General features: G+C 46.4%; 2 protein-coding genes across 3 annotated transcripts; one reads left to right on the forward strand and one right to left on the reverse strand.

Annotated features, from left to right (window-relative positions):
* Window positions 1-436: 436 nt before the first annotated feature.
* Window positions 437-15,017, forward strand: STYX (serine/threonine/tyrosine interacting protein). The gene is made up of 11 exons (XM_048305781.1): window positions 437-687; window positions 9,493-9,525; window positions 10,340-10,393; window positions 11,109-11,206; window positions 11,624-11,684; window positions 12,458-12,494; window positions 12,999-13,038; window positions 13,120-13,170; window positions 13,644-13,716; window positions 14,224-14,317; window positions 14,506-15,017. Exons 1-11 carry the CDS (start codon window positions 631-633, stop codon window positions 14,577-14,579), a joined length of 672 nt encoding a protein of 223 aa, XP_048161738.1. The 5' UTR covers window positions 437-630; the 3' UTR covers window positions 14,580-15,017.
* Window positions 15,018-19,915: 4,898 nt separating this feature from the next.
* GNPNAT1 (glucosamine-phosphate N-acetyltransferase 1) lies at window positions 19,916-25,863 on the reverse strand. Of its 2 annotated transcripts, none has more exons than XM_048308224.1 (6): window positions 25,829-25,863; window positions 23,137-23,324; window positions 22,376-22,438; window positions 21,100-21,227; window positions 20,437-20,498; window positions 19,916-20,205 (listed from the first exon to the last, which is right to left on the reverse strand). In XM_048308224.1, exons 2-6 carry the CDS (start codon window positions 23,306-23,308, stop codon window positions 20,058-20,060), a joined length of 573 nt encoding a protein of 190 aa, XP_048164181.1. In that variant the 5' UTR covers window positions 23,309-23,324; window positions 25,829-25,863; the 3' UTR covers window positions 19,916-20,057. The 2 variants fall into 2 exon arrangements, with proteins under 2 accessions (XP_048164181.1, XP_048164180.1); XM_048308223.1 differs by lacking the exon at window positions 25,829-25,863 and adding an exon at window positions 25,563-25,781.
* Between the last annotated feature and the right edge of the window lie 1,405 nt (window positions 25,864-27,268).

The following is a 27,268-nucleotide window of genomic DNA, read 5'->3' on the forward strand; positions in this document are numbered from 1 at the left end:
TGGGCAGTCCAGAGATGACCCGCTTGGCGTTGCCAGCTAAAACGTGAGGCAGCAGCGTCATTCCCATGGGCGATAGAGCCAAGATGGAAGCGGGCGTGTGAGAAGGAGCCCTGGGGAATGTCAGGGGACGGAGACAGGGAGCGTTAATGGCCGCGCCGTGCCTGGAGCGCGCCCGGCCGGAGGCGCTCCGAGCCGGGCCCTGGTCAGCGTTAACGGGCGAAGCGCCCGTTACTGAAACTTTGGGGTGAATTACTCCGAATTTAGGGGTTGCGAGCGGGCTCATTAAACGAACCGGGGAGATAGCTGCCCGGGAGGAGACAGGAGAGCGCTAAGGGCGGAGCGGGGCGGAGCGGGGCGGGGGCTGGGGGAGCGGGCCCGGGGGCGGGCGGGAGGCTGGGAGGAGGAGGAGGAGGAGGAGAAAAAGGAGGGAAGAGGAGGAGGAGGAGGAGGGAAGAAGAGGCGGCAGCAGCAGCAGCAGCATGGCGGCCGGGCGCGAGCGGCTGAGCGCGCCGCCGCCGCCTCCTCCTTCGCCGCCTCCATCTCCTGCTGCTCCCGAGCCGGAGCCCGCGGCCCCGCTGCCCAAATAGCCGCCCTGCCCCGGGTCCTGCCCCGCCCGGACAGCGCCCGGCCATGGAGCTCGCCAAGCCGGCCTTCCCCGCGCTGCCGCAGGCCAAAGAGGACTCTGAGGTGAGCGGGAGCTCCGGTCCCGGCCCCCCGCACACGCCCGGCCCGCGGCCCCGCCGGGGCTTCCCCTCACAGCCCTGCGGTGCCTCCCGCGCCCCTTCCCGCGGGGCTCCCGCTGGGATCCATCGCAGGCCGCGGGTCCGTGTCCCGCCCTGTGCTGGTGACACCCCCTGCGACCACGGACCGCATCCTCCCTCCCCGGTCGCTGCTGGGCTCTGCTCCCTCCATCGCCCTCGCAGACCCCCGGCCCTCCGGTATCTCCCGTCTCTGGTGCCTCCGGCCTGGAAGCCTCCCACTATCCCAGCTTGCTCCAAGCCCTGTCCAACATGGCCTTGAGCACTTCCAGGGTTGGGGCAGCCACAGCTTCTCTGGGCGATCTTGCCGCCCTCACATTTAGGGAACGGAGCACCTCCCGCTTCATCTCCTTTGGCTTTTGCCCACCCGTAGCAGCCCCCACTCTTTTTTGTATCCCCTTTTCTGCGTTCAGTGTGTCACAGGCTGCGTTATCCGCCCTTTCGCTCCCCCTGCGTGTCCCTCTGCCTTTGTAAGGCCCCCGGCCGTGTCCCTGTGCCGCTGGCTGCCCCTGTGTGAGCAGCCCCAGCAGGGAGTACCTTCGTGTGCCTTCCGAGCACTCGGTGCCTTCCACCTCTCCTCTCCTCCACAAACAATCCTGCGCTCGGGTGAGTCCATCGGGGAGGTATTTTCACGGTGTTCCAGAGCCAGGACTTCCCTGCGGACGAGGACAGGTGGCAATGTGTGCTCAGACTGAGCCGTGCGGTGTCATAGGAGCCGGGTCAGCGCGGTGTCTGATTTCTGAACTTGGCTGAACTCCCCGGCGCTGACCCTGGACGCTGCTGATTCGTTTTTGTGTGTCACAAACAGCCGCGAGTGTCCCCCCCCTTTGGTGGCCTCAAATATTTAATGCGAAATGTCACAGCCTGCGTGAGGGAAGCTGAGAGTATCTGAGCTCTTCAGGCGTCTATAGATTGTCATGCATTTCTAAACATCAGCATTTATTTCTGTTTGAACAGCATTGCTCAGTGCTGTTATGGTGGTAAATTACCCGAAAAATGGGACTCTTTTTGTTGTTTTTGTTGTCAGGATTTAATACCCCCGTCATTTCAGAGCTCTGGAGGTGTTAGAAGTCATTTAGTTGTTCTCACAAAGTTATAATCACTTTGTATCTCAACACAAATCATCTACTACCCTGTGAGGCTTATAATTTGTTTGTTTTAAAATATCTTTTCTTTCTGGAGAAACCAATTATGTTATCCACAGTTCTGTCTGAGAATGGTTAACTAAATTAGCCTGGGTGGCTTTTCATTTAAAATGGGTAAGGAGGAATGTGGGGTTAAAGTAAAAATAAAAGCAGAGCTCGCTGCCAGTCTAACAACTCTTAACTGATGAAAACTGAGATTATAATACAGTGTCTTTCAGAGTAGCTTTTATTTTTGGCTTTTTTTGTGATCTGTCTCTACATAATGTGATGTGTAGTGTGTTAGAACTTCACATAGTGGGGATTTTCAAGAACTGATTCTAAAAACTAAGAATTCCTTTCAGCATACTACTTTGTGTTTGACTTGATCTAAATACAAGATCATGTAAATAAATTCCAAGCTCTGAATACAAGGTAATAAATAGTTGAAGTGGAGGAAACAGAAAAGCGAAAGCCAGTGGTGAATGTTAAAGTTCTTGTGGAGGTAAATTGTTAAAAGCAAAGTGTGAGAGACTTAAGCCCAGTCCTTAAGACAGTGCTTTGGAGAAGCAAACTGAGGAAACTAAAGTCATTCTGCCCACAAAATGCAGATTTTCCTGGAAAGCAGAAGATCATCTCTTATCCATTGCAGCAAGGAGGCTCTTTAATGAGTAATGATCCCTAATATTTCAGGAAGCTGATGATGGGTGGTTTAATGCTGGCTTGGCAGATTTTTTTCAAAATACTGGGAATGGGAGGAGGGAGAACTTGGGGAATCCCTGGCTGACTTCCTGCTGCTCAAAAGTGCAGCTTTGCCTCTTCTTTAACTCAATCCAGCTGCCACCCCCAGCTCCCTTCTCCCAGCTGACACTCGTAGCCAAGTGACAGCTTTATTAATAATAATAATAATTAAAAATAAAGCCACATCACTGGTTGGCTGCACAGCATCACATTCCTTCCTGGCACATGCAAAAGTGTTGAGGGGAGAGAGCAGCCTGGATTGACTGGGGCAGGCTGCAGGGATGTGCTCTGGATAAATAGGTCACTTTTCTAGCCTGGATGTTGTTTGCCCTGTCCCTAATCCATATAGTGGTGTTAGGGATTGCTGGATTTTTAAACCTCTTGGCTGGTGGTACTTTTGGGAGCTTGGGAAATGCTGGAAAACCTGGAACTCATCATTCTGGCAAAGCTTTGCTGGTTTATACTGGGAATGTCTGTGAACCGTGTGTTCTTTTATAGGCTGGTGATAGTGAATATCTCTGGTTTATGAGTAATAGTGATTATATGTGATGTGGAACCATTTCTAAGCTTAGATATTTATGGGTTTTTTCCTAAAATCAGCGCATTTTCCGAGGTCAGGCCTCAAACTTTCTTAAATTTGAGAAGTTCTGTGTTACTGGGGGGAAAAATATGGCTAAAAACCCAGTAAAAAGGGTCAGGTTAATAACAATTAGTACATGTTGGCTTATTAGTACTGAGACGTCTTAGTACTTCTGGAAAGAAGGTCAGTAAGGACTGGAATAATTGAAGGAATTTAATAGAAATTATTTTCCCATTAAATTTTAAACAAAAAAAGAACTAGGATATATATATATAATGAGAACGCAACAATAATTACCAGTTTATTTCTTTGTTAAAGCATATTTGCTTGCAATCAGGCTGAGCAAGCCAAGTGTTCGTGATGTATTTAGAATTTTTTTAGGACTCTCCATGGGTTTTGTAATTAAATTAGCAGCGTATTGACTAAGCAGACATATTTGCCTTTTTATTATGCATAAAAGCTGAGTTCTTTTTAGCACATGGGGATTTTTTTTAAGAAAAGAAATTTACATTTTTGACAGCTATATTTAGTCTGAAATGCTAATGTATTTCTGACTGCTTTTTTTAACTATGAAGTGATGCAGTCTGTCTAAAGGTGGAACAAATCTATCAAACTTTTTTTACTCTCACTTTTGATAGGAAACACAAATAACCCCCTTAAAACACAGCTTTTCCCTTCCTCTGCAGACTCTTTAAAATAAGTAGGAAGCCTGTATCATTAGAATTCTTTTACCTGCCCACGTAATAGAGCCCAAAAAATGGAGAACAAACGCTGTGTTGTGCTGGGAAATGTAAATCAGGTGACAGATTTTGATCACAACTCTGTGGGATACTATCAGACTGCTTTGCATAAATCAGAAAAGTGCTCTGTGGCAGCTGAAGTTGAGCAGTCTGTCAGCCCTGATTAACTTGTGCCTCCCATCCAGGGAAAGCCCGGTGGGATCCACACAGGCACAGCAGAGCAGTTTGTAGAATTTGGGAATTAAGGTGTGTTTGGGGATTTTTATCTAAATGAGGATTGTCTCAGTATAGCCCAACTCATGAACTGACAAAAGGAGGGGTGTGAAAAAGGCCATTCTTGTACTGTTACAACCAGTTCTGATAATCCATATGAGTGTGGCACTCCTGGCACTTGGCTCTGTGCTTCCTGTAAGCTGAAGGATTCTGCCTCCCCTGCTTTATTTCCAATTTTATTGGAATAAAATTATATGAGAAGAGTTTTTATCAGTGCTGCTGATCCTGTGTGCTGATGGTGTTTAACCAGGTGTCTTCGGGACCAGTGTTAGAGAGTGGGGCAAATAAGAATTGTTCTGTTTCTACTTTCCATTTCTACTTTTCCTTTAGTTTTACCTTTTATCCTTTTCTGTGGCTTGTGTTTCTCTCTGCTAAAATAACCTTTCTTTCCCTGTTGTCCACTTCTTCCTTCCTCCGTGTGCTCTGTCGTTCCCACCTGCTATTACTGCTCTTCTCCACCTTCCTGCTTTTGTATTCCTTTGTCTTTTCAATAGCAAAAATGTCTCTGGTGAGGCCTTCCCATTGTCTCAGTGCTCTTGACAAATACACAGAATTCCCTGTAAAACTGGTTCCATCCCTGTATCGTTTCCTGAGTGTGGTGGCCATGGGATGAAACAGCTGTGCAGGGGTGGGAATGTCACCTCACCCTTTCTCCAGCCTCTTTCAGCAGCCCTCAGCCACTTTTGGGGTAGCAGCACTGTCCAAACCTTCCCTAAGCTTGTTAGTGCCATGCCCATGCCTTGAGGGGACGAAAGGATTTGGTCTAATTTTGTAAATTTAATAGACTTGCACCAGGATTTCTGTGTGGGGAAAAATATATTTAAGCCACACTGGTCAGGCAGTTGCACTAAATGATAGCTATAGGTCCCTTCCAGCTGAAATAATACTATTTGTATAAAAACTCCCGTATTTTTAATGTAACTGTCCAAGAGCACAAAGCATGACTGAAACTGAAGACGCAACCTTTCACTTCATTCCTGTTTGTAGCTAATTTTGAGGCTCTTAAGTACCACGTTTCACGGTGATAGATGTGACAGGTTTCAGTGATACTCAAATATTTTCCTTGAATATTCTTTCAGTACCTCGTTTAGTTTGTCTGCTTTCTTATTAAAAGATGGCAACTGAGCGTGCTCTGCTACTGCTTTACTATTTCAAGTTTTCTTCTGCAGTTGTTCCATTTTACAAATTGATTTCGATTTTTGTGGGGGTCTTTAATGATAACATCCCTCTCCTCCACTTGGTTGGGCTGTATAAAATATGTAAAATGCTTTCAAACCCAAGGTGTGATCTCATTTCATGGTGTAAATGACACTTAGGGCTACCTGGGAATTAAGCATAAAGCCTTTGTGTCGAGGTCATTGTTGTGGGATCAGGACGCAGCCCCAGTCCAAGCTGCAGCCTGGGCAGGGGGATGACAGTGCTGCTGGCAGCTGATGTAATCCTGCCCTCTGAGTGCTCTCATACAACACTGTCAGGCTGTAATTTTAATTTCCTGTGCAGGGGTTAAAGGCAGAGCCAGGAGATGGCTTGGCCAGAGCAGGTGCAGGAACTGGAGCAGGTCAGAGCCCCTGGCTGGCGCTGCCGTAACAGTTTCTGTTGCTCCAGCTTCACAACTTGTGGGAGAACCTTGTAGCAGGTTTGGAGGAGAGACTTGGAGTGTTACAGCCTCACTAGACAGGGAAACAGCTTCAGGCAAGCGGGTTCTGACAGCCCTGGGTTTTTGAGGTGCACAATCCATCATGTGGGAGTCCTGCTGTGATGAATTGTGATGGGAAGAGAAATCTGTGTGGAGAGGAAAGCGATGCTATAAATCAACAGCGAAGGAGCTGTCTGGGAGTTGGGAAAGGGTTGGACACCTGGAGTGGTCAGGGAGGTTTTACTGGGAGCTGTGGGCAGCTTTTCTAAAGGATTTGAGTGATGGTCCGGGAAATAGGAGGAGTCATTGCAGGGGTGGGTGATGCTGAGCAGGTGAGAGGCAGCAGTGAAATCTAGAAAAGACTTCCTGATGTCTGATTCCTGAACTACTGATTCGATTTCTTTTCCTGGTGGTTTTTTCAGCACCTCTGAGAGAGCTTCTCCCTTCACCTGGGCCAGCCTGTGGTTTACAGGCTTTACTAATTATAAGGCAGCAGGAGTTTAACCATGATAACTGGGACTGCCTTTCAGCCAGAGCTGAGCTTTGACAAAGACTGGGGATGTCCCTTTTATGTGTGAAAATCAGATGGGTCTGCAGGCTTCAGCTCTCAATGAGGGACCAGTTAAGCCACGTCACGTGGATCCATTTCAGTGCATTCCTTCTGGAGAGGCATATGCAGGTTGGGTGCTGTGTTTAAAAACCACACTCTCTGCTTTGGTACAGAGGCTCAATGTCAGGGCTGCTAAACTAATTAAAAAAAAATCATAATATGATTTTTTTTAGATTAAGTCCTAGCCAAGGTCACTCTTACAGAAAAAAGCCCACATGTCACTTTTTGCCATTAAACTGTTCTAAGGAAGAACAGGTGTATCCCTGGCAAAATACGGACAAAATTACCCAAACTGTTGGCAGAGCTGCTCTTGGTGTAGTTTGGATATTGGATACCAAGAAGCTCTTTGTAGTGTGGACAAGCCTTACCTGTTAATTCATAGCTTCCATCTATTTCAGCTGGAGATGGGATGGGGAAGGGAGGGATTTGGAATGTGCTTTATTCCCCCTTCTGCTTGTTTAGGGAGATGTGTCAGAGGGGAGTGGCTCATCTTTAAAACTTTGGTGGTTTGGAGGTTATTTTTTGCACTTCCATCTCTTTAGTGTCTTGCAAATACTGATGTGTGAGACTTCCAGTGAGTTGTCGCTTGTTCTGGAGAACCTCCCAAATCCTTGACAGCAAGGAATGCTGTTCTTCCCTCCACCTCTGGCATCACCCTTTGTTTTCTTAGCAAAATTCTTGCATTTGGTCTGATCAAAAGAGAAGCTTTCCGTTGTTATTTGTCTGCTGGGTGCTCCAGACAGTGTGGAAAACCTGGCTGATGAATGAATTCCTTAAATGGAACCTGTGCTTGAGTTCAGTCTCCATTAATAGATTGGGTTTTTTACATAACTTTGCATAACATTTGAATAATCTGGCATTGTTGGTTTGAAAAGCCTTGAAGGGCTGTCAGCAATCACCAAAATCACTCTTTCAGTAGTTTGTGTACTCATCTCACATTAAATGTTTTCCTTAAACACTGTCTTTCAGAGAGTTATTTTGCAGACTAAATCCCATTGGAAACTGTATCTTTTTTGCTTCCTGAAGGGCACTGAAGACCAATGTCTGGGGCCTGTGGTGACATTTTGTTTCTTGTTCAGAGCATCTGTGCTGTCTTTTGGGATTTGATTCCCTTTGGACTTGCATTGCTCAATTCTTACCCAGTTTACAGCTGTTGGGACTAAAAAATTCCTGCCTCTGATACATTGGAAAGGAATATTTGCAATGTGGTGTTAAGCCAAAATAGTGATGAATTTGTGTTTTCATTGTGCTCCAGATTAAGACTTTTAAATTCTACAAACAGAGTGATAAACCCACTGAAGTGCTTGTATATTCCTGGAGTGCAGCTTAAGCTTTTCAGAGTTTATTGCTCTTAGGGTTGGTTTTAAACTTGGACAAACCTGGGGGTTTCTGGCCTTTGGAGGAGTGAATGATGCTTTTGTGTACAGAGCAAGCCAGCAGGGTTGTGCTGAACCCTCTCAGGTCAGCCTTCAAAGGATACAGTTCTGTAAATACCATCTTTTTGTCACAGCATTTCTCCTTTCAACTTCAGGAGTTTATTATTCCAGCTGGAACATGCAGAAGTAATTCAGCTACTTGTGTGTCTTCTGCAAAGCCCATTTCAGGGCATTTTATTTCCCTGTTTGTGCTGCCACTTTAGGTGGTATCCAAAGGGTTGTCTGGAGTGGCTTAATGTTTGTTTGCTTTCTTTTCCGGAATAACTTCCCTGATAATAAAATCCTTCCTAATCCCCCTACCAAGAGCTGGAAAATCCTCCCTGTGCACTGTGGGGGTGTCTGAGGGAAGCACAGGATTTTTATTGTGTCAGTAAAAAGAGGTTTAATGTGAAATTACTGCTACTGGGACAAGTGTAGGTGCTCAGGTGGACAGTGCTGCAATTTCCTGCTGTACTCCAGACCTCTCCTCCCAGCTGGAATATTTAAAGTTTAACTTCCCCATACTTCTGAGGACATCAGAACACAGGGGAAGTTTTTCCTTAGCTGCTGGTGTGTGTGTGAATCAAACAACAGAGTTATGTAAATAAATGGATGCAGTCTATTGGATACATTTGACTAGTCCCTTTTTGTTAATTTTTTTTTTTTTACCTCCAGATGGTAACTGGGATCTCAGCTCCAACTCCTTCATGTGTGAGGGTCAAGGAATGAGTAAGAGCCTGTTAATAGAGGCCAGTGGGAGTTGTAGGGAAGGAAAGACAGGAATAGTCTCTGCCTGAGCAGTTTTCTGTTCAGCTTTGGCAGAGCTGCAGAATGGAGCAAAGGATGGAAATGTTGATCCTGGCATTTGCTCTGGGCAGTTCTGGTGGTAAAAGGACAGCTGGGAATGGGAGGTGAACCTTCCCAGTCCTGACGGTCTGGGATTCTGTGGAAGGGGGTGTTGGGCTGTAAATGACCAGCAGGATCATGGACACAGGTGTTTATTTACAGTGTGAGGAGCCTTCCCAGTTTACTGTAGGGTGGGGAATAGTGGAGACTCGCTGTAATGGCTTGCTGTGGTCGTGGAGAGCACAGATTCCTGGAACTGTTCAAGCTGAATCCGGAATATTCCCAGTCAAAGTGCATTAGGTGAGGCAGTGTGGATTTTCAGGGAGTCACCTGCTCCACTTGTTATCTTCTGTTTTTTCAGTGGCTGCGGGAATGCACCAGCCAAAAGAATTCTTTTCCTTCTCTGACTAGTACAGGATGTTCTAAAGCTGTTTCCCTTTCTCTTTTTTCCCCCTCCTCACTTCAGAGGGAAGTTTCTAAGCAGAAAGCTGAGGTGTGGATGTACAGCTGATAAGGATCTTTTCCAGCCTTAAGGATTCTTTGTAGAATATCTGAGGTTTCTTCACATTAACTTTCCAAATAGTGTTCCTTGCACTTGGGTGGTGCTGGCATCCGTGTGGAAAGGTAGCAGGGACGTGCCTGGTGTGCAGCAGGGAGTTTGTACAGAACATAGAGGGTGGTTGTTCTCTATAAAATGCACGTACAGATCTCTGCCTGAATGTTTTTCTCTGTTGTATATATAATTATTTTTAATTTTTCTGGTTTTTTTAAGGATTGGACCTATCCCATGAGGAGAGAGATGCAGGTAGGACACTTTTATTTACTGTTTGAGGCAAAACCCATGGAGCATTTAATGAGGAGAAAAAAGAGCAGGTATCAAAATCAGTCTTTACCTGTAAAGTGTCAGGCAGCACCATGGCTGACAGAATTAATTAGTTAATTAAGGTGAGGATTTGCCAGCTTGGAATACAGGTGTGTTTGCATCTCTGCTGTGCTAAAACAGCAATCTCCCAAATACTACATTTTTGTCTTTCTGAATGTTTTTAGATGATTACTAAAAATGTATCAGAGCTTTGCCTTCTGCCTTAAACTTGGGAGTGTTTTCCAGTAGGATGGACAATTAAAATTTTCCTACCATGGTGTCAGTCAAATCTTTGCTCAAGATAAGATCTACACACCTGCATATCTTTATTGTGGGGAGATGAATGGTTAAAAACTGATATTTTCCCACTGCTAGGCCAAAGCTAGAGAATTTCCCTGTGTGCATCTCTTTCCATGAGAGCAATTTGGAGTTAATTACAAGACAGGGTTATAAAGCAAGTTAAGAGTTCCCTTCACTTGATCTGGGGCTGGGTGAGATGCAGGAATCAACCTGGAACTCAGTCCAAATCAAGCACTTTGTTCCTGGTCCAAAACAAGATCTCCTGCACCAAGATCATGTTTCTTTTATCCTGCCAAACCATTTTTTTTCCCTTGTCCTGCTATAAATGACATTGATTACACATCTCAGTCATGTGTAAATTATTTGTGTCCATGGCTGTGGTCTGAGGTGAGTGAAATGTGGTATTTCAAATCATTTTGAGTTGGTATTAAATGTCTGTTTTTCTTCTGCCTCCTAGGAAATCTTACCTGGGTTATTTTTAGGCCCATACTCTTCAGCTATGAAAAGCAAGGTATGATTTTCAGAATATTCTCTCACAGGGAAGCTTTGCTGTGGTGATTTGATTTGTTACTGTGGAGATCTGCTCGAGTGTATCTATGGAGGTGTAAATTTGGTTGCCGTTCTGAACTGGAACGTGAAAAATGCCAGAGTGGAAGGAATATGTGGTGCATTTGTGGGATGGTCTGAGCTATTTGTATTAAAATTGAGTCTTAAATATAATTTTTCTTAGAAAATTTAAACCATTTGAGACACTTTAGCAATTCCTATTTCCTTTGCTGAAGGGTTGCAATACAAAAAGAGCTGGCAACTCGCACACAGACGTTAAAACAAGGAAAATTAAATCTACAATAAAGTCAAACACTGCTAAGGCACAGCTTGGCTCTGCAAATTTGCCTCATGGTTTAAAGGATTTTCTTTTCATGATCTGATTCTAGCAAGAATCCAATGCTGGCTGCAAATTCCTCCCTCATGGAGGGACTTGCAATTTCAGGCGAAGTGAAAGGTGGGCAGAGACAAACAAATTCATTGAATGTCTTCCTTTTTTGTCATTGTTAGGAATTTTTTCTTTTTGAAATATGGCATTTTCACACTCTGAATTCTAGAAAACCAGCTCAGATTTTCCTTGATATAGCCCTAGTTTGTATCTAAGTATAGCTTTTCTTTTTATTACTGTGTAATAGACGAATCTGCAATTTAAAAAAGGTATTTTTTCTCTTTCTCCACAGCTACCTATACTCCAGAAACATGGAATAACCCATGTAATATGCATACGGCAAAACATTGAAGCAAATTTTATTAAACCAAACTTCCAACAGTTATTTAGGTGAGAAATGATCAAGATTCTTTTGTGTCTGTGTTCTTCCCGAGTATTTTCACGTTGTCAGAACTGTTTGAAAAACGTGCTGAGGTGCAGAAAGACTTTAAATCCAAACCATGAATTTTATTCATCCTGAACTCTGGCCGAGTCTGCAGATTAGAATTATCCATAGTTTGCAGTAACTGTCTTCAGTGTTGGGTGATTTCTGAGAGGGGAAATCTGTCAGGAGATGTTGGAGGAGATTCCTCACTCCCTTCCTCACAGATTGAAGTTCTGGAGTTTAGAGCAGGAATTAAAGCCGGGGGGTTGTGCTGGGTTCCTCCTGCAGGTGTGAGTGCAGGGGAGGGGTTGTAGCAGCTCTGTGTGTCCCAGTAGTAGCAACTCAGTGGTGTTGTGTTCTCACAGGAACTGTTTTCGTTGCAGGTATTTAGTCTTGGATATTGCAGATAATCCAGTGGAGAATATAATCCGATTTTTCCCTATGGTGAGTGTGTGGATTGGGAATGGAGTTGCCCAGGAGTTTTCTGAACTAACAGATACCAGTTTCACATTTGGGATACTCAGCCTGAGGCACCTGGAAGTGCTACCAGCTCTTGACCTTATTATTGATACTTTAATAAGTGTAATTAACTCCTTTTTATAAGTATGGAAACAGGTGGAGTTGTAAGAGCTGCTTCTTGTTATGGTATCAAAAAAAAAAAAAAAAGAAATAAAATTTAAAAAGACTGGCACAAAACAGAGAGATTTGGTCATGGGGGAATTTTGGGGACCTTGACCTGGGGGAAATTTCTACTTGAGCCCAAGAGTATTTATGTTTCTTGTATCAAATTCTAAACCAAATTCAAAGTAGTAAGTAAGTTTTACAATGTCTTAAAAAATGTTTACAGCAGAGGAATTAAAAAGTAACTTGTAAATTAAACAGTGCCCATTACTAGAACAAACCCTTGGTTTGAGCTGTGGGTTTGTATCTTTAGTTTAGTTTAGTTTGCAGCTGAGCAAAAGCATTTTGTTCCTTCTTCCACCAAAAAACCCAGCGGTGCCTTCACACTGTATTTGCACTGACAGTTTTAGGAATAGTTTAAAGTACACAAGAAATACAAATGTCCAGTTGGAGTGAGGTTTAAGTCTGCATAAAGGTGCTTTATTGTCACTGTAAATAAAGACTGATATAAAAATTATACTGAATTTAGGTGGTACTGCCACATGCATTTAAAATAATCCGAAAGTTTGAGACTTAAAATTTTTTTTTCTTTTCAGACTAAAGAATTTATTGATGGAAGTTTACAAAGTGGAGGTAAAACTCCATTAACTTTTCCTTCATTTATTAAAGTGTTGTTAAAGCTTTAAAACTAACTTAGGGGTATGTAAATATGAGCTTTTCTTAAATTGGGGGGTTTCTTATGCTTGATTTGAACTATATTAGACAAATTCAGAGCAAAGTGTTCTTTCCTTTTGCCTCTAACTGGAAAATGAACCTCTGGGGTTTGGGGTTTTTTCACTTGAAACACAGCTGTGTTCTGTGCATGAAATTTCCTTGTCCCCTCTCTAATGTAGGACCTGAAATCTGCACTGTGGTCATTCTGGCACTCAGAATCCTCCCTGGAGCAGGAATCCCAGTTCCTGTATCCCAGTGGACAGAGTGTAGTTAGAAATTCAGGCTGAAGGAAGACAAAACCTGTTTTTCTTGGATGTGCCTTGCTGCTGCCCAGTTCTTTGAAATGTGGCTTTTCCTTGTTATGGAGAATTTTATTCAATTTATACAAATATGGTTGATTTGGGGTTTTTTTTCCCTTCTCAGGAAAAGTTCTTGTCCATGGAAACGCAGGGATTTCTAGAAGGTAGGAAATAATCCATCCTGATATAAATATTTTTAAACAATTGAAATCTAATTTACTAATTTTTATTTGGTTTTTTTCCAGTGCTGCCTTAGTTATTGCATACATAATGGAAACATTTGGGGTGAAGTACAGGTAAGAAGAGGTATTCAGGTTTTAATTGAGGTGGTGTGAGGTGAATAATGATTTTGGAGGGAACAGAAACAGTTGTGTTTTCACTCAGTCTCAGCAGGTAACAACTGCCTTACCTAAGACTTCACCAGGGGCTGATTATTCCATTTCACTTCACTGCAGATGTGTTTACATCTTTTTTTTTTAAGAATTAGGCACCTGCTGCTGAGAGAAGCAAGGCACCAGCCTCCATCCATGGATAAAACCGTGGGAGAGGCCCCAGAGGCTGTTCCAAGCCTGTGTTGAACTGGAAAGTGAGCTGAGCGCTGGGGTGGGCAAACAGAATTGTACAGCTGCCTCTTCCTGCTTTGGGCAAGCAATTTCAGTTGTGCAGACCAGTTCTGGTCAGAGCTTAGGGGTTCTGTAGTTTTGAAAAACTGATAATCTGAAGGACAACTCCATTTTTCACTGAGGTGTTTTCTCCTTCTCTTTTTAAGGGATGCATTTACTTATGTCCAAGAAAGAAGATTCTGTATTAATCCTAATGCTGGATTTGTCCATCAACTTCAGGTGACTTTTTTTATTCCTGATCAGAACTGAAAAGCCATTTAATGACTCATCTTCCTGCCAAACAGACATTTCTACTTAGACTGAACATATACTACACAAATACCCTTCAAGGAAATGTCAGGAGCTGTAGTGAAGCTTTGGGAGGAAGATGAGTGGGCACCTCACTTCCTTACACCTAAGCTTTGGACAAAGCAAATCCAGGAATGGAGGAGAAATAAAAATCCTGGTTTGTGCAGTGATTCAGAGGCTCTGAAATGTCTTGGTTGGTGCTGAGGGAGCTGCAAAGGGAATGTTGGTTGTTCCTTAAAGCCGTTTCTTTAGTCATCCTTGAACTTCTCTTTTCCTCTGACTTTCCTGATGGTTTTTGTCATTCACATCAAAGCAACAAAGAATTCTCCTCCTCCCAAATCTGTGCCTTACTGTGAGATGCTCTCTGAATTGGTCCTGCTCATCCTCACAAAGTTTTATGCCAAAGTAATTGCAATAAACATTTTTGGACCTTTCCAGGAATATGAAGCCATCTATCTAGCAAAATTAACCATCCAGATGATGTCACCTCTGCAGCTGGAGAGATCCCTCTCAGTCCCGCCTGGCAGCACAGGTGAGAAGCTTCTCCTGCTTGGGGGTGCCAGGTGATTTTTACACTCCCCACGTAAACCTTTAGCAGCAGAATCCCAAACTCTTGGGAAGGGGGATTGCTTTTGGTGTGCAAGCCGAGTTTAAACTTCAATGTGGAGTGCTTAAATGTCCTGGTTTCCTGTGGCTGAAGTTGCCTCTTGCCTCCTGCAGGAAGTTTGAAGCGGATGCACGAGGAGGATGAAGACCTCGGCACCATGCAGGTGGCAGCAGCACAGAATGGGTGATGGCTGAGGACAAGCACTGGTTGTAGTGAGAATTCCTGCTGAGAAAGGTGAAGAAAACTAGGGAAAACAAAACAAGAATTAATGCAAAACAATGAACACACATAGCTTCTTTTCAATTACATGTTGCTTTCAGGTGTAAATCTGCCTCTGCAACACACTAAGCATCATTTTTAAGATGTTGGACTTCTTGAATGAATAGATGGCACTGATTGTTTTACTCCTTTTTTACACTTTACAGTTTTATTCTAAACCAAGATTTTTGGACTTGCAAAGAGGTATTATTGCAATAATGCACTTTTCATACTTGAAATTTCTTTATTTGTATGATATAAAGTTATTACTTTAAACAAAAATGCAAGCGGGGGGGATTTGTTTATAAAGTTATTTGTGTAATTTATAACAAGAGACTTTAGTAAAGAAAAAGTTTGCTAAAATTCACCTTGTTCTCAGTATATATTGTGGCAGAAATGTGCTTTAGAAACATAAACATAAAGGTTAATTCAAGTTGAACAATCTAGAACAGTGCATCCTCAAACTGGTTTTCAAGGAGTAGTTGCTGTTGCAAGGCAGCAGTTGCATCATTTGAGGTAAAAGTTGGATTTGTCTTTGAAAACTGAGGCCTAGAGCACTGTCCATAATGGGATCAAGACTTAAAGGATTCACCTCAGGTCTTGTAAAACATGAGACTCAGCTGAGGAAACACTTCTTGGTGCTTTAAGGTTTTCAGATTGGGAATTCTCAGGGTGCTTTGTGCAGCTGTAACTCTCCTGTCTCAGCAGCACAGAGGTTGTGCAAGCACAGTCCTGGTTCTGCCTCTGCTTTATTTCCCAATGTTTGTTGTGTAAAAGCCAGGAATGGAATGATGGCTCCTTGGGAGCACTGTGGTCACTGAGCAAAGCTGGTAGAAAAACTTGTGTATTTGGGGCTTGGTATCCAGAGCTTGGTAACCAGACTGTGTTTTACCAGGGAGAAAATGGCCTCGGGATTTGGGGATCAGAGCATCCAGCTGTCCCCCTGCACTTGGATACACTTTGTGTGGATGGCCACTTGTCCTGTGTCCCCTCAGAAGGGACAGCCTGTGTTGGGGGGGTCCCTGAGAGCAGAGCTCTGGGAAGTTGAAGGCAGGCATCTGAACAGGGCAGCTGTTCAGTGAGGATCTCTTTTGCCTGGCCTTGCATTTCCTGGGAAGGTCTGCGGAGGGATGATCCCTCTGGAGCATGTGGAGCTCTTGGCCTCTGTCAGGGCCTGTGCAGGGAGTCAGAACCTGGTTTGGAAATCCATGTCTGGGTTAGAGCTGCTCTGGAACAGATGGGGGTGATAGCTGAGGAGGAAACCTCCTTCAGGGAGTCAAGGCTGGTAGTTGAGCCAGGACACAGGGTGAGGGGGTGAGGCTTTCCAGGGCTTTCCAGCCTCATAATAATTCCAGGAATGTGAAGGCCTTGGAGTGCTGAACCAGGGTTCAGCAGCACGTTCCCGTTCCTGCTGATAGCCTCGGCCACCTACAACAGTGATGGAACAGTGTAATTCCTTCAGGGGGAAAAAGATCTGCAATAACTAGTGTGATGCTTTAGTTAGGAACTTTTCAGCTAGAAAAAAGGAAGTGATTTATCTCCTGGAGAACTGCATTGTGTCAGTGTCCAGCTGCCTGGCTCGGGGGGCAGTGCTGGTTTTGCAGTTGTAGAGGGTTTGTTCCTGCTCTGAACTGACTCTCCATAAAGGAATGCTCTGGGGCTGTTGGGAAATGAATTCCCGGCCGTTGCAGCACGAGGCTCCCACATGGCAGCAGTGGGGCTGTGCCTGGCCCTGCACAGCTCCCAGACACTGCCAGCCACCAGCTTCTGCTGGAACTGGGCTGGGAAGCATCAAATCCCTTCCTATTTCAGGTCCCTGGGGAAGGGGAGGGATGAAACACAGATGGAAGGCACTGATTCATCTCTCCAGTCCATGTCTGGGGTCCTGGGAACGCTCACTTACTACTGACAAGCTCCATGACTAAGGATTTTTCATCAGTCTAGTTTTTTTCATGGCATTACCCCCTCCTGGTGCCTTTTACAGTCATTCTGGTCTGTCTGCCTGGCAGATCCTAAGGGATTCTGAGATTTAATTTTCCTCAGGTCTATTACTAAGCCGCCTATTTAAAACTTCCTGTGTCTGTCTCCTGGAGTTTCACTGCCAGTAGGTGTTTCAATATTTGGTTTTGGGGGTTGAACTAAAGGCAGGAATTGGAAGCAGGGTCCCTCACTGTGGACCTGAAAGAGAAGTAGAGGGTGAACTATTATTTTTTATTTCCCCTAGTTCAAGCACAAATCTTTGGGAAGCCACAGCTCTACATCAAGCTGGTGAAGTTCCCTTTTCCAGCTTAGGGGAAGCAGAGTAAAGGAGATGGACATCTCTTCCTCAGGGTGGGAAAGCTGTTAGCCAAAAAATTAAAAGCCTGGGGAGGAGGTAAAATTCAACCTCTGGAGAAACTGGTAAGGCTGTTAGGGCTGGTTTCTGACAAAAAAAAAAGTGTTCCAGGCCAGGTTGGACAGGGCTTGGAGCAACCTGGGATGGTGAAATGAGATGAGCTTTAAGGTCCCTTCCAACCCAAACCATTCTGGGATTCTCCAGGATTCATCAACTGTGTGTCCAAATACTGCTATTTTGAGATATATATATTTTAATATATTTTTATGCTATATAAAAAAAAATAATACAGGTATAGCTATATATAATGATATATATAAAACTATATAAAAACATGGCTCTGTGGTCCAGGGAAGAGCTTCCCAGGGGGAAGACATTTATGAAAAGTTTGGTGTTTGTTTCAAGGAGGTCATGGTTGATTTTATATACTATATATATATATATATATATATATATATATATATAGTCTCTCTGTGTATGTGTATATAAAAAAAATGTATACATTATAAATGTCATATATAGATTTTATATATACATAAAATACATATACAGATTTTATATATACATACACAATATACATATGTATATATAAAAATAGATCTAAAATACAAACGTAAATAATACATAAAAGGCCCCTTGCTTTTTCCTCTTCAGCCCGTTGTACTGTGGATAAATTTCAGGGCTGCTGCAGTTGCTGTTCCCTCCCCCTGGGGCTGTGCAGTGCTGGCACTTGTGGCATTGTCCCTGTGCCAGTTCCAAACACCCCCCTGTGACTGTGGTGTCCCAGGGGCACACCTGACCCCACACTGGCACCTCCAAGGCCCCAGCCTGGGCACCCTCAGCTCTCCAGCCGCTGTGTTTCCAGAGGGGTGGGAATGTCACCTCTGGGGTGAACAAAGAGCTCTTCAGCGCTGCTGGGAGGGGGCTGTGCCCGGCAGGGCCATTGTGATGCAGCCACAACTCCCAGCTCTCAACCCCATTCATCTGTTTTACAATGATCTGAGCCGGGCCACAGCACCTGCTCCTCTCTCTGATCTTCTCATTAACTCTTAATGAGGGCCTGGGGCTGTTTAGATGGTGTAGATACCATGGAATTCAAATAATCCACTTAAAGTCAGTGGAAATTCCAAATTAATTAAAACTGTGGAAAGCAAGAAAATCCACCTCAATCACTTGGGCCAGCAGAAAGCAGGACCTGCTTTAGAGAATTAGAGTCAGGGCTCAAGCCATGCAGATGCTGTCAGAGGAGCACATCTGCTTTCTCTTGGGAGAGAAATCCACGTGGAATTGCTGGAAGTGTTCTTTTCAGCCTAGAGAAGGGGAACAGGTACCTGCAGCAGGTGCTGCTGCTCAACAAGTACATCCTCACTCCATGAGAAACACAGATACAGGTGGCAATCATTTATTCAGCTTAAACAAAGATATTCCTTAAAAAAATAATAAATAAACCAGACATCACCAAGGAGACACTGTATGGAGTGGAGAACCCTCAGGAAGATCAAGCAGAGCCCCCAGCACTGTAGAGTCGCTCTCCAGAGCACAAAGCAGGACAGTGTGGAAGGCCTGGCTGCCCACAAACAACCCCGGCTGGGTATAATGCCCTATTCATGGATGTGGGATTTGTCACTCCCCACACAAAACACCACTGTTGGGAACAGGGCTTTGGACGTTATTTGCTTGCCACCCCTGGCAAAAGTGCTAAAATCATTCATCCAGTCTTAACAGCAAGAGAGAAGCTCCACAGCAGCAACACTCACTTGGGAGCAGAAAGGGGAATTTCTCTCCTGGTTCGCTGTGCTGTAAATCCCTGCTGGCAAAACCAGAGCCCACCTGGCCCTCTGGAGTTCCAGTGACTGGGCCAGGTGTGTTCAGTGAATCCCAGAATGGTTTGGGTTGGAAGGGACCTGAACCTCATCTCAGTCCAACAGGGACACCTCCCACCATCCCAGGTTGCTCCAAGCCCTGTCCAGCCTGGCCTGGAACACATGCAGGGATCCAGGGGCAGCCACAGCTTCTCTGGGCACCCTGTGCCAGGGCCTCAGCACCCTCCCAGGGAAGAATTCCTTCCCAAATCCCATCTATCCCTGCCCTCTGGCAGTGGGAAGCCATTCCCCCTTGTCCTGGCACTATCTGCCCATACAAAAATCCCTCTCCCTCCTTTTTAGGTACTGGAAGTGGCTCTAAGCCTTCTCAGGGCTGAACACCCCCAGCTCTCTCAAGTGAAGCTCAATCTGCCAATCCCAATCCCATTCCCATGGATAGCTAGCCAGAACCCCACTATGGATGGGGTACATTCCTTCAGACATTCCAATTTCCCAGTTACCTCTGCCCTGTTGCAAACCACGTTTGGGGTTTTTATGTCAGAAAAAAGTAATTATCCTGAAAACCAAGTTATCAGCTAAAGTGCAGGAGCCCTGCAGTGAGAAGCACATCCATTTTTAGACTGGGAATTCAGCACAGCCTGTAAGGATTCTCCCCAACCTGCACCAACAGTAACAAATCCAGTCTTGGAAAACAGTGCCTATAAAACTTCTGATGCACCACCAGCACTTCCATGAGGTGTCATGGAAAAAACCAGAACAAAGGCCTGTTCTGTGTCACTAATTCTGCATAAGAGAAGCCTCATCCCTTACCCAGCTACGTCATCCTTCCATCAGCACAGCCAGCAGGACAGTCCCAGGGGCTGTCCTTTGGCTACTAAGAAGCACAAACCTTTAGAAAAATACAATGCAAGAAAAAATTTGAGATAAAAATATATACCTTTGGTTAAAAACCATCCCTTTAACGAGTTCTTTGTAACTCAGCTAGAACAGAAAAGCTTCACCTTGACTCAGCAGTAGTAAAAATTAGTTCTAAACTTATTTCTAACCCAGAGGACCCTTTCTAAAACCTCAGTTATTTTTTTTCCCCCAAGATTTACACATTTGATGTTCATTACTTATAGGGACTGTTATATTTGCAGCAATAAACTATATAAATTTTCCACGGAGAGAATGTTTGTAGCACAAGCTCCTCCACCAACAGTCTTTCCGAAAAAAAAAACCCAAAAAACCCAAAAACACCTAGAAGTTGTTAATTAAAGAACCGTTGAAACATGTAGTTTTCTTCAGATACCAAATAGCCAAACTTCTTGTAGAAATCCACATTTTTGGGCAGACACTCGAGCGTGATTTTGTAACAGTTCAGTCTCTTACTTAGCAAGGTGAGGGTGGACGTTAATCTGGAAAAGACAAAAAATCAGCAGTTAAATGCCGGGTCAGTGAATATTTAATTAGTTAAATTATCACAGCCACAACACTGAGGGCTGACAGCACTCTCTGTGTTTTCCTGCACATCATTTTATTCCCAGCTGGTGATCCCTGCTGGCTCAATTCTTCCCTGGTGCTTGGCAGGAAGGTGTAAGGGTTTGGTGCCCACCCACTGCTGAATGGCAAAGGTGGGGAATACTCACAGTTTTCCAAGCTGCTTCCCTCTGCACTCCCCGCTGACCACCACATCTTCTATCCTGCCTCTCTGAAAACACAGGCAAGTGTCTGTTAGCCTTGGAATTGCCCTTCCAGCTCCCTGTTTTCACAGCCTGGCTGGGACTCCCAGCACGGAGATCCTCAGCCATCTGCTCCCTCAGAACCACATCTGACTCCTTCAAAAGCTCACTGGGACAATGGGACAGACCTCCAAGTGATCCTTTTCCTTAGGAAAAGCCAAAGCTTCCTTTTACTGTTAGCTTGGCACTCAAGGATGTGATACATTTTTTAAATGCAGAAAATATTTGATCTTTTTAAACATGTATTTTTAAAATGTTTAAGGTTGGAAAAGCCCTCTAAGACCATCAAGCCCAACCGTTCCCCCACACTGCCAAGGCCACCACTGCCCCATGTCCCCAAGTGCCACATCCACAGGGCTTTTAAATTCCTCAGGGATGGGGACTCCACCACTGCCCTGGGCAGCTGTGCCAGGGCTGGACAACCCTTTCCATGAGGAATTTTTTCCCAATATCCAACCTAAACCTCCCCTGGTACAACTTGAGGTTGTCATCACACAGTAACACCATAAAACCAACATGCCCAGAGTCAGGGACAGGATCTTTCCCTCCCTTCCCAGCTGCAGGATTTACCTTGGCACAGGAGTGAGTGAATTTATGTTCTATAACCAGCGTTGCCGTGGCAACGATCTGCCCCAGGTTTGTGTCCTCCACCACGGTAACGTAGTAATCTCCAGACCTCTTCATGTGCTCAAAGGTTTCTGTGGGAGCAGGCACAGAGTGGAACAGGCAATTCAGGCTCACATTAAATTTCAGTGAAGTCTGATGCTTGCAACAGCCTCTGACTGCAAATCACTGTGGGATCACAGGGAAGATGCACCCAAGACCCCAGAATATGAAAGCCCCGGAGTCAGACTAACCCAGGAAAAAGCAGGAATTACACAAAAGCCTTTTCCTTATCGCCCAGAGAACCCTCCTTGCTGAGCATCTCTGCACACAGGCACTACCACATAGAATCATGGAATGGTTTGGGTTGGGAGGAACCTTAAAGCTCATTCCATTCCACCCCCTGCCATGGGCAGGGACACCTCCCACTATCCCAGGCTGCTCCAAGCCCCGTCCAACCTGGCCTGGGACACTGCCAGGGATCCAGGGGCAGCCCCAGCTTCTCTGGGCACCCTGGGCCAGGGCCTCACCTCCCTCACAGGGAAGAATGTCATGGAAAGGGTTGTCCAGCCCTGGCACAGCTGCCCAGGGCAGCAGTGGAATCCCCATCCCTGGAGGGATTTAACAGCTGTGTGGATGTGGCACTTGGGGACATGGATTAGTGGTGGATTTGGCTTAGATCCTGTGATTCCCTGAATCCCTGGGCTGCTTCCCCCCTGCCTGTCCAGTCCAGGAGTGGGATCTAAAGGGGACTTAAAGTAGGCTCCATGAGAGCTGGAGAGGGACTTTGGACAAGGGCCTGGAGGGACAAGCACCAGGGGCAACGGCTTCCCACTGCCAGAGGGCAGGGTTAGATGGGATGTTGGGAAGGAGATGAGGGGCTGGCTCAGGTTGTCCAGGGAAGCTGTGGCTGCCCCGTCCTTGGGAGTGTTCCAGGCCAGCTTGGACAGGGCTTGGAGCAACCCAAATTCAGCCCAAATAATCCATCCTACCAGGTATCTAAAGCTCAGTCTAAAAACCAGTTTCACAATTTAGGCCTGTCCCAGCCAAGCAGCCCTTGGGGATAGCTAAAACTGGATCCAAAGGCTGAGTGCCAAGGCTGCCTCAGGGGAGCTGAACTAATCACTCCCTCTGGCATCAGGCAGTCAGGAGCCTCACACCCAAGCAGATTTGCTGTCAGCATCAGTATCCTCTGATTCCCTGCAAGCTCTATGGAAATGCCAAGGAATAATGATGTACTCACTGATGAACTGCTCCGGGCTCGCAACTCCAGTTTCCGTCAGCTGACCCAGAACCTTAAAAAAGCCTGGTAGGAAAGGAGGGGGGAAAACAACTCTCAGTGAGGGACAGACACACAATCAAATAGCACAGAACAACCCAACACAGCTGTTTGGAAAGGGACCATCCCCATGGCACCAGCCCACCACAGTGGGATTGAGCAATGTTGAAGGATTGGCTAAAGCTCGAGTAGGCCTGAAATAATGAGTCCAGAACAACCTTTATATCTAAATTCCAGAAGGAGAATTCATGCACCAAGATGCCTGTTCACGTTGCTGTGGTATTAAAGGGAACAGTATGAACAACCATGCTCCCTCTCCAAAACCATGGTGAATGGGAAGTTGTGGAGTATTTGGAAGAGTCTACTTGAATTTTAGGATTTAAACAGTAAACCAAATTTTCAGGGTCACTCAATACAGCACCAATCCATGGTACCAAGTGCTCACATTCAGGGATGTGGTCACAACCCCAAGAACTCAAGAAGCATTTGGACAAGGCACAAGGTGGGATTGTTGGGGTGTCCTGTGCAGGTTCAGGAGTTGGACTCAATGATCCATGTGGGTCCCTTCCAACTCAGGATGTTCTATAATTCCATCTAATTGTTCACTGATAAAAACAACCCAAATCACAGAAAATGAGCAATCCAAATCTACTGAGGACTCATGAAGAAATACATGTAATCAACTCAGTCTGGTCATTTCTGGTGATGATAAATCAGGATTCTACCTCGATTTAAATCAGCTGTGCAAAGTGGTCTCAGGACCAGCCCATCCCCTGGATCCAGCGGAGAAATAGCAGGAGAAAAGGTCGTGGTGTTCTCGCTCCAGTCAAGTTCCTGCAGGATTCTGGGGTCAAACATGGGCGTGTCGTCGGGCATCACGGTGGCCACGGGCATCATGGCTGCAGCCGGAGATCTGGAACGGAACGACACGGGTAAGGCATGGTTTCATCTCTAAATGAGTTGTTTCCCCTGGCTGTAGCACACTGTGGGGTTCTCCTCAGGGAGTTCACAGAAGGTGAATAAACTGTTGTTCACTTTATCTGAAGCTGCTCAGCCTTCACCTGCTGAGGCCGCTGGGTTAACAGAGCGTGTGCACCCGGACACGGCGCACGTCAGCCAGAGTCAGCACACGGAGCTTTGTGTTTATCTTGGAAAAATCCAGCCTGATAAGGCTTTGAGGAGGGTATTTAACCTTTACAGCCCGCTGGAAAGGAAAGCATCACTCTCAAGAAACCTCCCAACAACCTGTCTAAACATCATTTGCACTCCTGTTCAATTTAAAACCTGCAGTGGGAATAATGCACTTTTTTCCAACCAGTCCCATCCCATAAATACTTAATCTCTGAGGCACAAGACACCACATCCCACAGCAGATGATGCCACAGCTACAGCCCAAACTGCCTCTCCTGGGCTGTCCTGTTTGCTCTGTGTGTTTGCAGAGCCCAGCTGCCAAGCACAGCTCCACAGTGTCCATTAACAGGGAAAACACCAGTGCCAAGGTGACAGTGAGACACCTGTTAATGATTAAAGAGATTGGGGAACTGGGGGTTATTCTGGATGACAGCAAGCAAAGGGATGTATTTGCCTTATTGCATTCAAGGCCAGGTTGGACAGGGCTTGGAGCAACCTGGGATAGTGGAAGGTGTCCCTGTCCATGGCAGCAGGTGGAATGAGATGGGCTTTAAGGTCCCTTCCAACCTGAAATTCTTTGATAAAGGAAAAAATAATTCTTACTCTGTCCCCTGTGGAATACCTGGTCAGAGTTCTGGTATGAGCAGAGCTCATGAAAACTTCTAATTTCTTTATAAATCTTCAGATTACCTTAGCTGCACCATGAATGATACAGCAGTCACACACCAGTGGTCAGGCCAAATAAACAGCAGGAACAAAAAAGTGTTTGGGATGACACTTTTTGAAACAAGACACCTCAGGGCCCAGAGAAAGAACAGAACAGAATGTGAAGCGTCACGGCATAATGAGCCTCAAAAGTGAAAGCGGCTCCAGAAACCCAACTGAAATTCCTTAAAATAAAAAAACAAAACAACACAAAATCTTTTTTTATGCCACCTGCTGGTACACACTGGCCTTTAAATCCCAGTTCTCATCCTACTTTTGCATATAAAAGTAAAAGAAATTTGCTGTTACAGCAATTAAACAGCAACAAAAACTGTCATCCCGAGTGAATTTTCAAAATGAAACAGCGGGAAAGATGAATTGCAAAGAGAAACATTTCTACACATTTCTCTGTTCCTACAGCTCAACTATTCCAATGTCACTTTTCCTCTGTCCCGCAGAATTCCCAAGTGTCCATATCAACATTCAAACAGTGTCTGTACAGAATAGAGCAAACCTCATGAACTCCAGCTCAGGGGTACAGCACACCTAGCTCACACGAAAAGCACAGGGAGGGAATAGAAGTTTCGATTCTCTTTGAGCAATGAGTAACCAACTAAGAGTCATTTTCCCAACTACTTCCGGCACAGCTGGAGCAGGATGGAATTGAAAGCTACACTCATTTTCTGGAGGCAGGAATATGACTTAGGATATTGCCAATTGAAAATAAAAAAAAAGGACTGAAGTAAAGGAGAAGAGCTCTGGCCTGTGGGTCGTCCTGGTGCACAGCTCAAGTTTCCCTGGAGCATCCCGGGATCCCCACGTGTGTTGGGAGCAGGGTATGCCCAGGGATCCCCTGAGGTGAGCTGCCATCCCGGGGGACACCCTCAAACCCCCGGGAGGGTGCTTGTCCAGACCTCTGCCAGCTCCGCACTTCTGGGGTACGGAGTAACAGAGCCCAGCTCTGCCCTTGGAGGGTCCCCACAGCTTTCCTGAGCCGAAGCAGCCCCTTGGGGCAGAACCCCTCGCACAGCCAAGCCCTCGAGGGGGCCTCCCCACCTCACACACGGCCCCTCGAGGGGATCCCCTCAAACCCTCACCTCACATGCAGCCTTTTGGGGGAGTCCCCTCACGCCCACCACTCACACACAGCCCCTCGGGGGGGTCTCCACACCTCACAAACAGAACCTCGGGGGGTCCCACACCCCCTCACCCCACACACGGTCTCTCGGAGGGTCCCCAGAGCTCAACTCAGCTGAAGCTGCTCCTCGGGGGTGGGAGCTTTCCCCAAACCGACCTCTCAGAGAGGTGCCCTCACCTCATACAAAGCCTATTGAGGGCACTCCCTCACTTCATCCGCAGCCCCTCGGTGGGGGGAGGGGGGGGGGGGGGGGGGCATCCTGTTGCCCCACACACAGACCTTCGGGGCAGTCCCATCACCCCCCACACACACGCAGCCGTTCGATGGGGTCCCCACAGCACCCCTGAGCTGAAGCAGCCCTTCGGGGGTGGGAGGCCCTCCCCAAACCGAGCCCTCAGAGAGGTCCCCTCCCGCAGCCCCTCAGGGCCCGTCTCCGCACTCACCCGCGCGCGCCGGCCCCGCCGCACGCGCCGCACGGACGTGGCAGGGTGGGCGGGGCCATGCCGGGCCGGCGCGCGCGCATGCCCTCCCGCCCCCCCTCAGCCAATCGCAGCCGACCGCTGCCAACCGCAGCCAATCGCCGCCGATCTCCGCCCGTCGGCCACGCCCCCTCAGCGCCTCGCCGGCCCCTCGCGCGGGTTGGGCGGGGGCGGGCTGGACACGCCCCCTCCCCGGGAGGCCACGCCCCTCCCGCCGTGTCCCGCCCTCAGGGCCTCGCCAAGATGGCGGGGCCTGGCGTGTGGTGGTGATGGGTTCTGTTCCGGCTCGGCGCTCCCGCCGCTCTTCCCGCCGCATGAAGGGGTTTTCACCTTCACAGAAGTCCCAGTGGGCTTGGCGAGGGGAAGGGTTAGGGCAGCGAGGCACGGCAGATCTCAGCTCCCACACACACCCCCACCTCAGGGGCACCGAGGCTGAGGTGTTTGCCAGGTTTGAAATCATAGAATCGCGGAATTCCAGACTGGGTTGAGTGGGAAAGGACCTTAAAGATCATCTCGTTCCAGCTCCTGCCGTGGTCAGGGACACCTTCCACTATCCCAGGCTGCTCCAAGCCCTGTCCAACCTGGCTTTGGACACTTCCAGGGATCCAGGGGCAGCCCCAGCTTCTCTGGACACCCTGTGCCTCACTACCCTCACAGAGAAGAATTCCTTCATACTATCCCATCTAACCCTGCCTTCTTCCAGTTCAAAGCCATTGCCCCTTGTCCTGTCACTCCAGGCCCTCACTTGGATAATTTTTATCTCAGTGGGATTGTTGTTGGAGGCTCCCATTGCTCTGCTTGGACAAGACTTGTGCTGGGACGGGCCTTGTTCAGCCTCCAAGGCTGACAGATGTCATGAATGAGGGTTTTAATTCCTTTTCAATAAAAAAAAAACAACTTTGAGATCATCTCAAGAGACAGTTTTATGAATAGCTGAGGTCAGGGCACGCATGTTGCCTGGAGCAGGAGAACTGGTGAACACAATAATTAACACAAAACACTTCTGAGACATGACTGTTATTTTACCATCAGAATGAATCATTCTGTAACCGTGGAAACAATCAACATTCCTTATTTTTGACTTCTTCAGGCCCAGAGTGACCAGATGACACACACTGACCTCCCTCCGTCCAGGCACACCCTAAATCTGGGGGCGAAGCTCCCGGATTGCAGCCAGATGAACCACTGCAATATTTTTAACCTTTTCTTGCAAGAGAAAGGCACAAACTGGGCCTGAGTTTCCCATCCCATCCCTTCTCTTAAGTTTTGAGGGATTCAGAGGACTGGGAATGTCCCACCCATGCTAAAAAATGAATATTATATTGTGCTGCTTTGCCTGGTTGGACAGGGAAGCTGGGAGTGTGGACACATTTCCACTCTGTGAAAAACGACAGACAGAGGTTT

This window comes from Corvus hawaiiensis, chromosome 6 (genome assembly GCF_020740725.1).
Source record: "Corvus hawaiiensis isolate bCorHaw1 chromosome 6, bCorHaw1.pri.cur, whole genome shotgun sequence".
NCBI lineage: Eukaryota > Metazoa > Chordata > Aves > Passeriformes > Corvidae > Corvus > Corvus hawaiiensis.

What these genes read in the sequence shown, in the direction of transcription:
- GNPNAT1 (XM_048308223.1), bottom strand. An exon ending in CACAGCTGATTTAAATCGAG is followed by an intron (nt 22,439 to 23,136) that starts GTAGAATCCTGA and finishes CTTTCCTACCAG; the next exon opens with GCTTTTTTAAGGTTCTGGGT. An exon ending in GGGAAGCAGCTTGGAAAACT is followed by an intron (nt 20,206 to 20,436) that starts GTGAGTATTCCC and finishes TGTCTTTTCCAG; the next exon opens with ATTAACGTCCACCCTCACCT.
- STYX (XM_048305781.1), top strand. Translation starts at nt 631, where the DNA reads ATGGAGCTCGCCAAGCCGGCCTTCCCCGCGCTGCCGCAGGCCAAAGAG. An exon ending in CTTCAGCTATGAAAAGCAAG is followed by an intron (nt 10,394 to 11,108) that starts GTATGATTTTCA and finishes CTTTCTCCACAG; the next exon opens with CTACCTATACTCCAGAAACA. An exon ending in ACATTTGGGGTGAAGTACAG is followed by an intron (nt 13,171 to 13,643) that starts GTAAGAAGAGGT and finishes TCTCTTTTTAAG; the next exon opens with GGATGCATTTACTTATGTCC.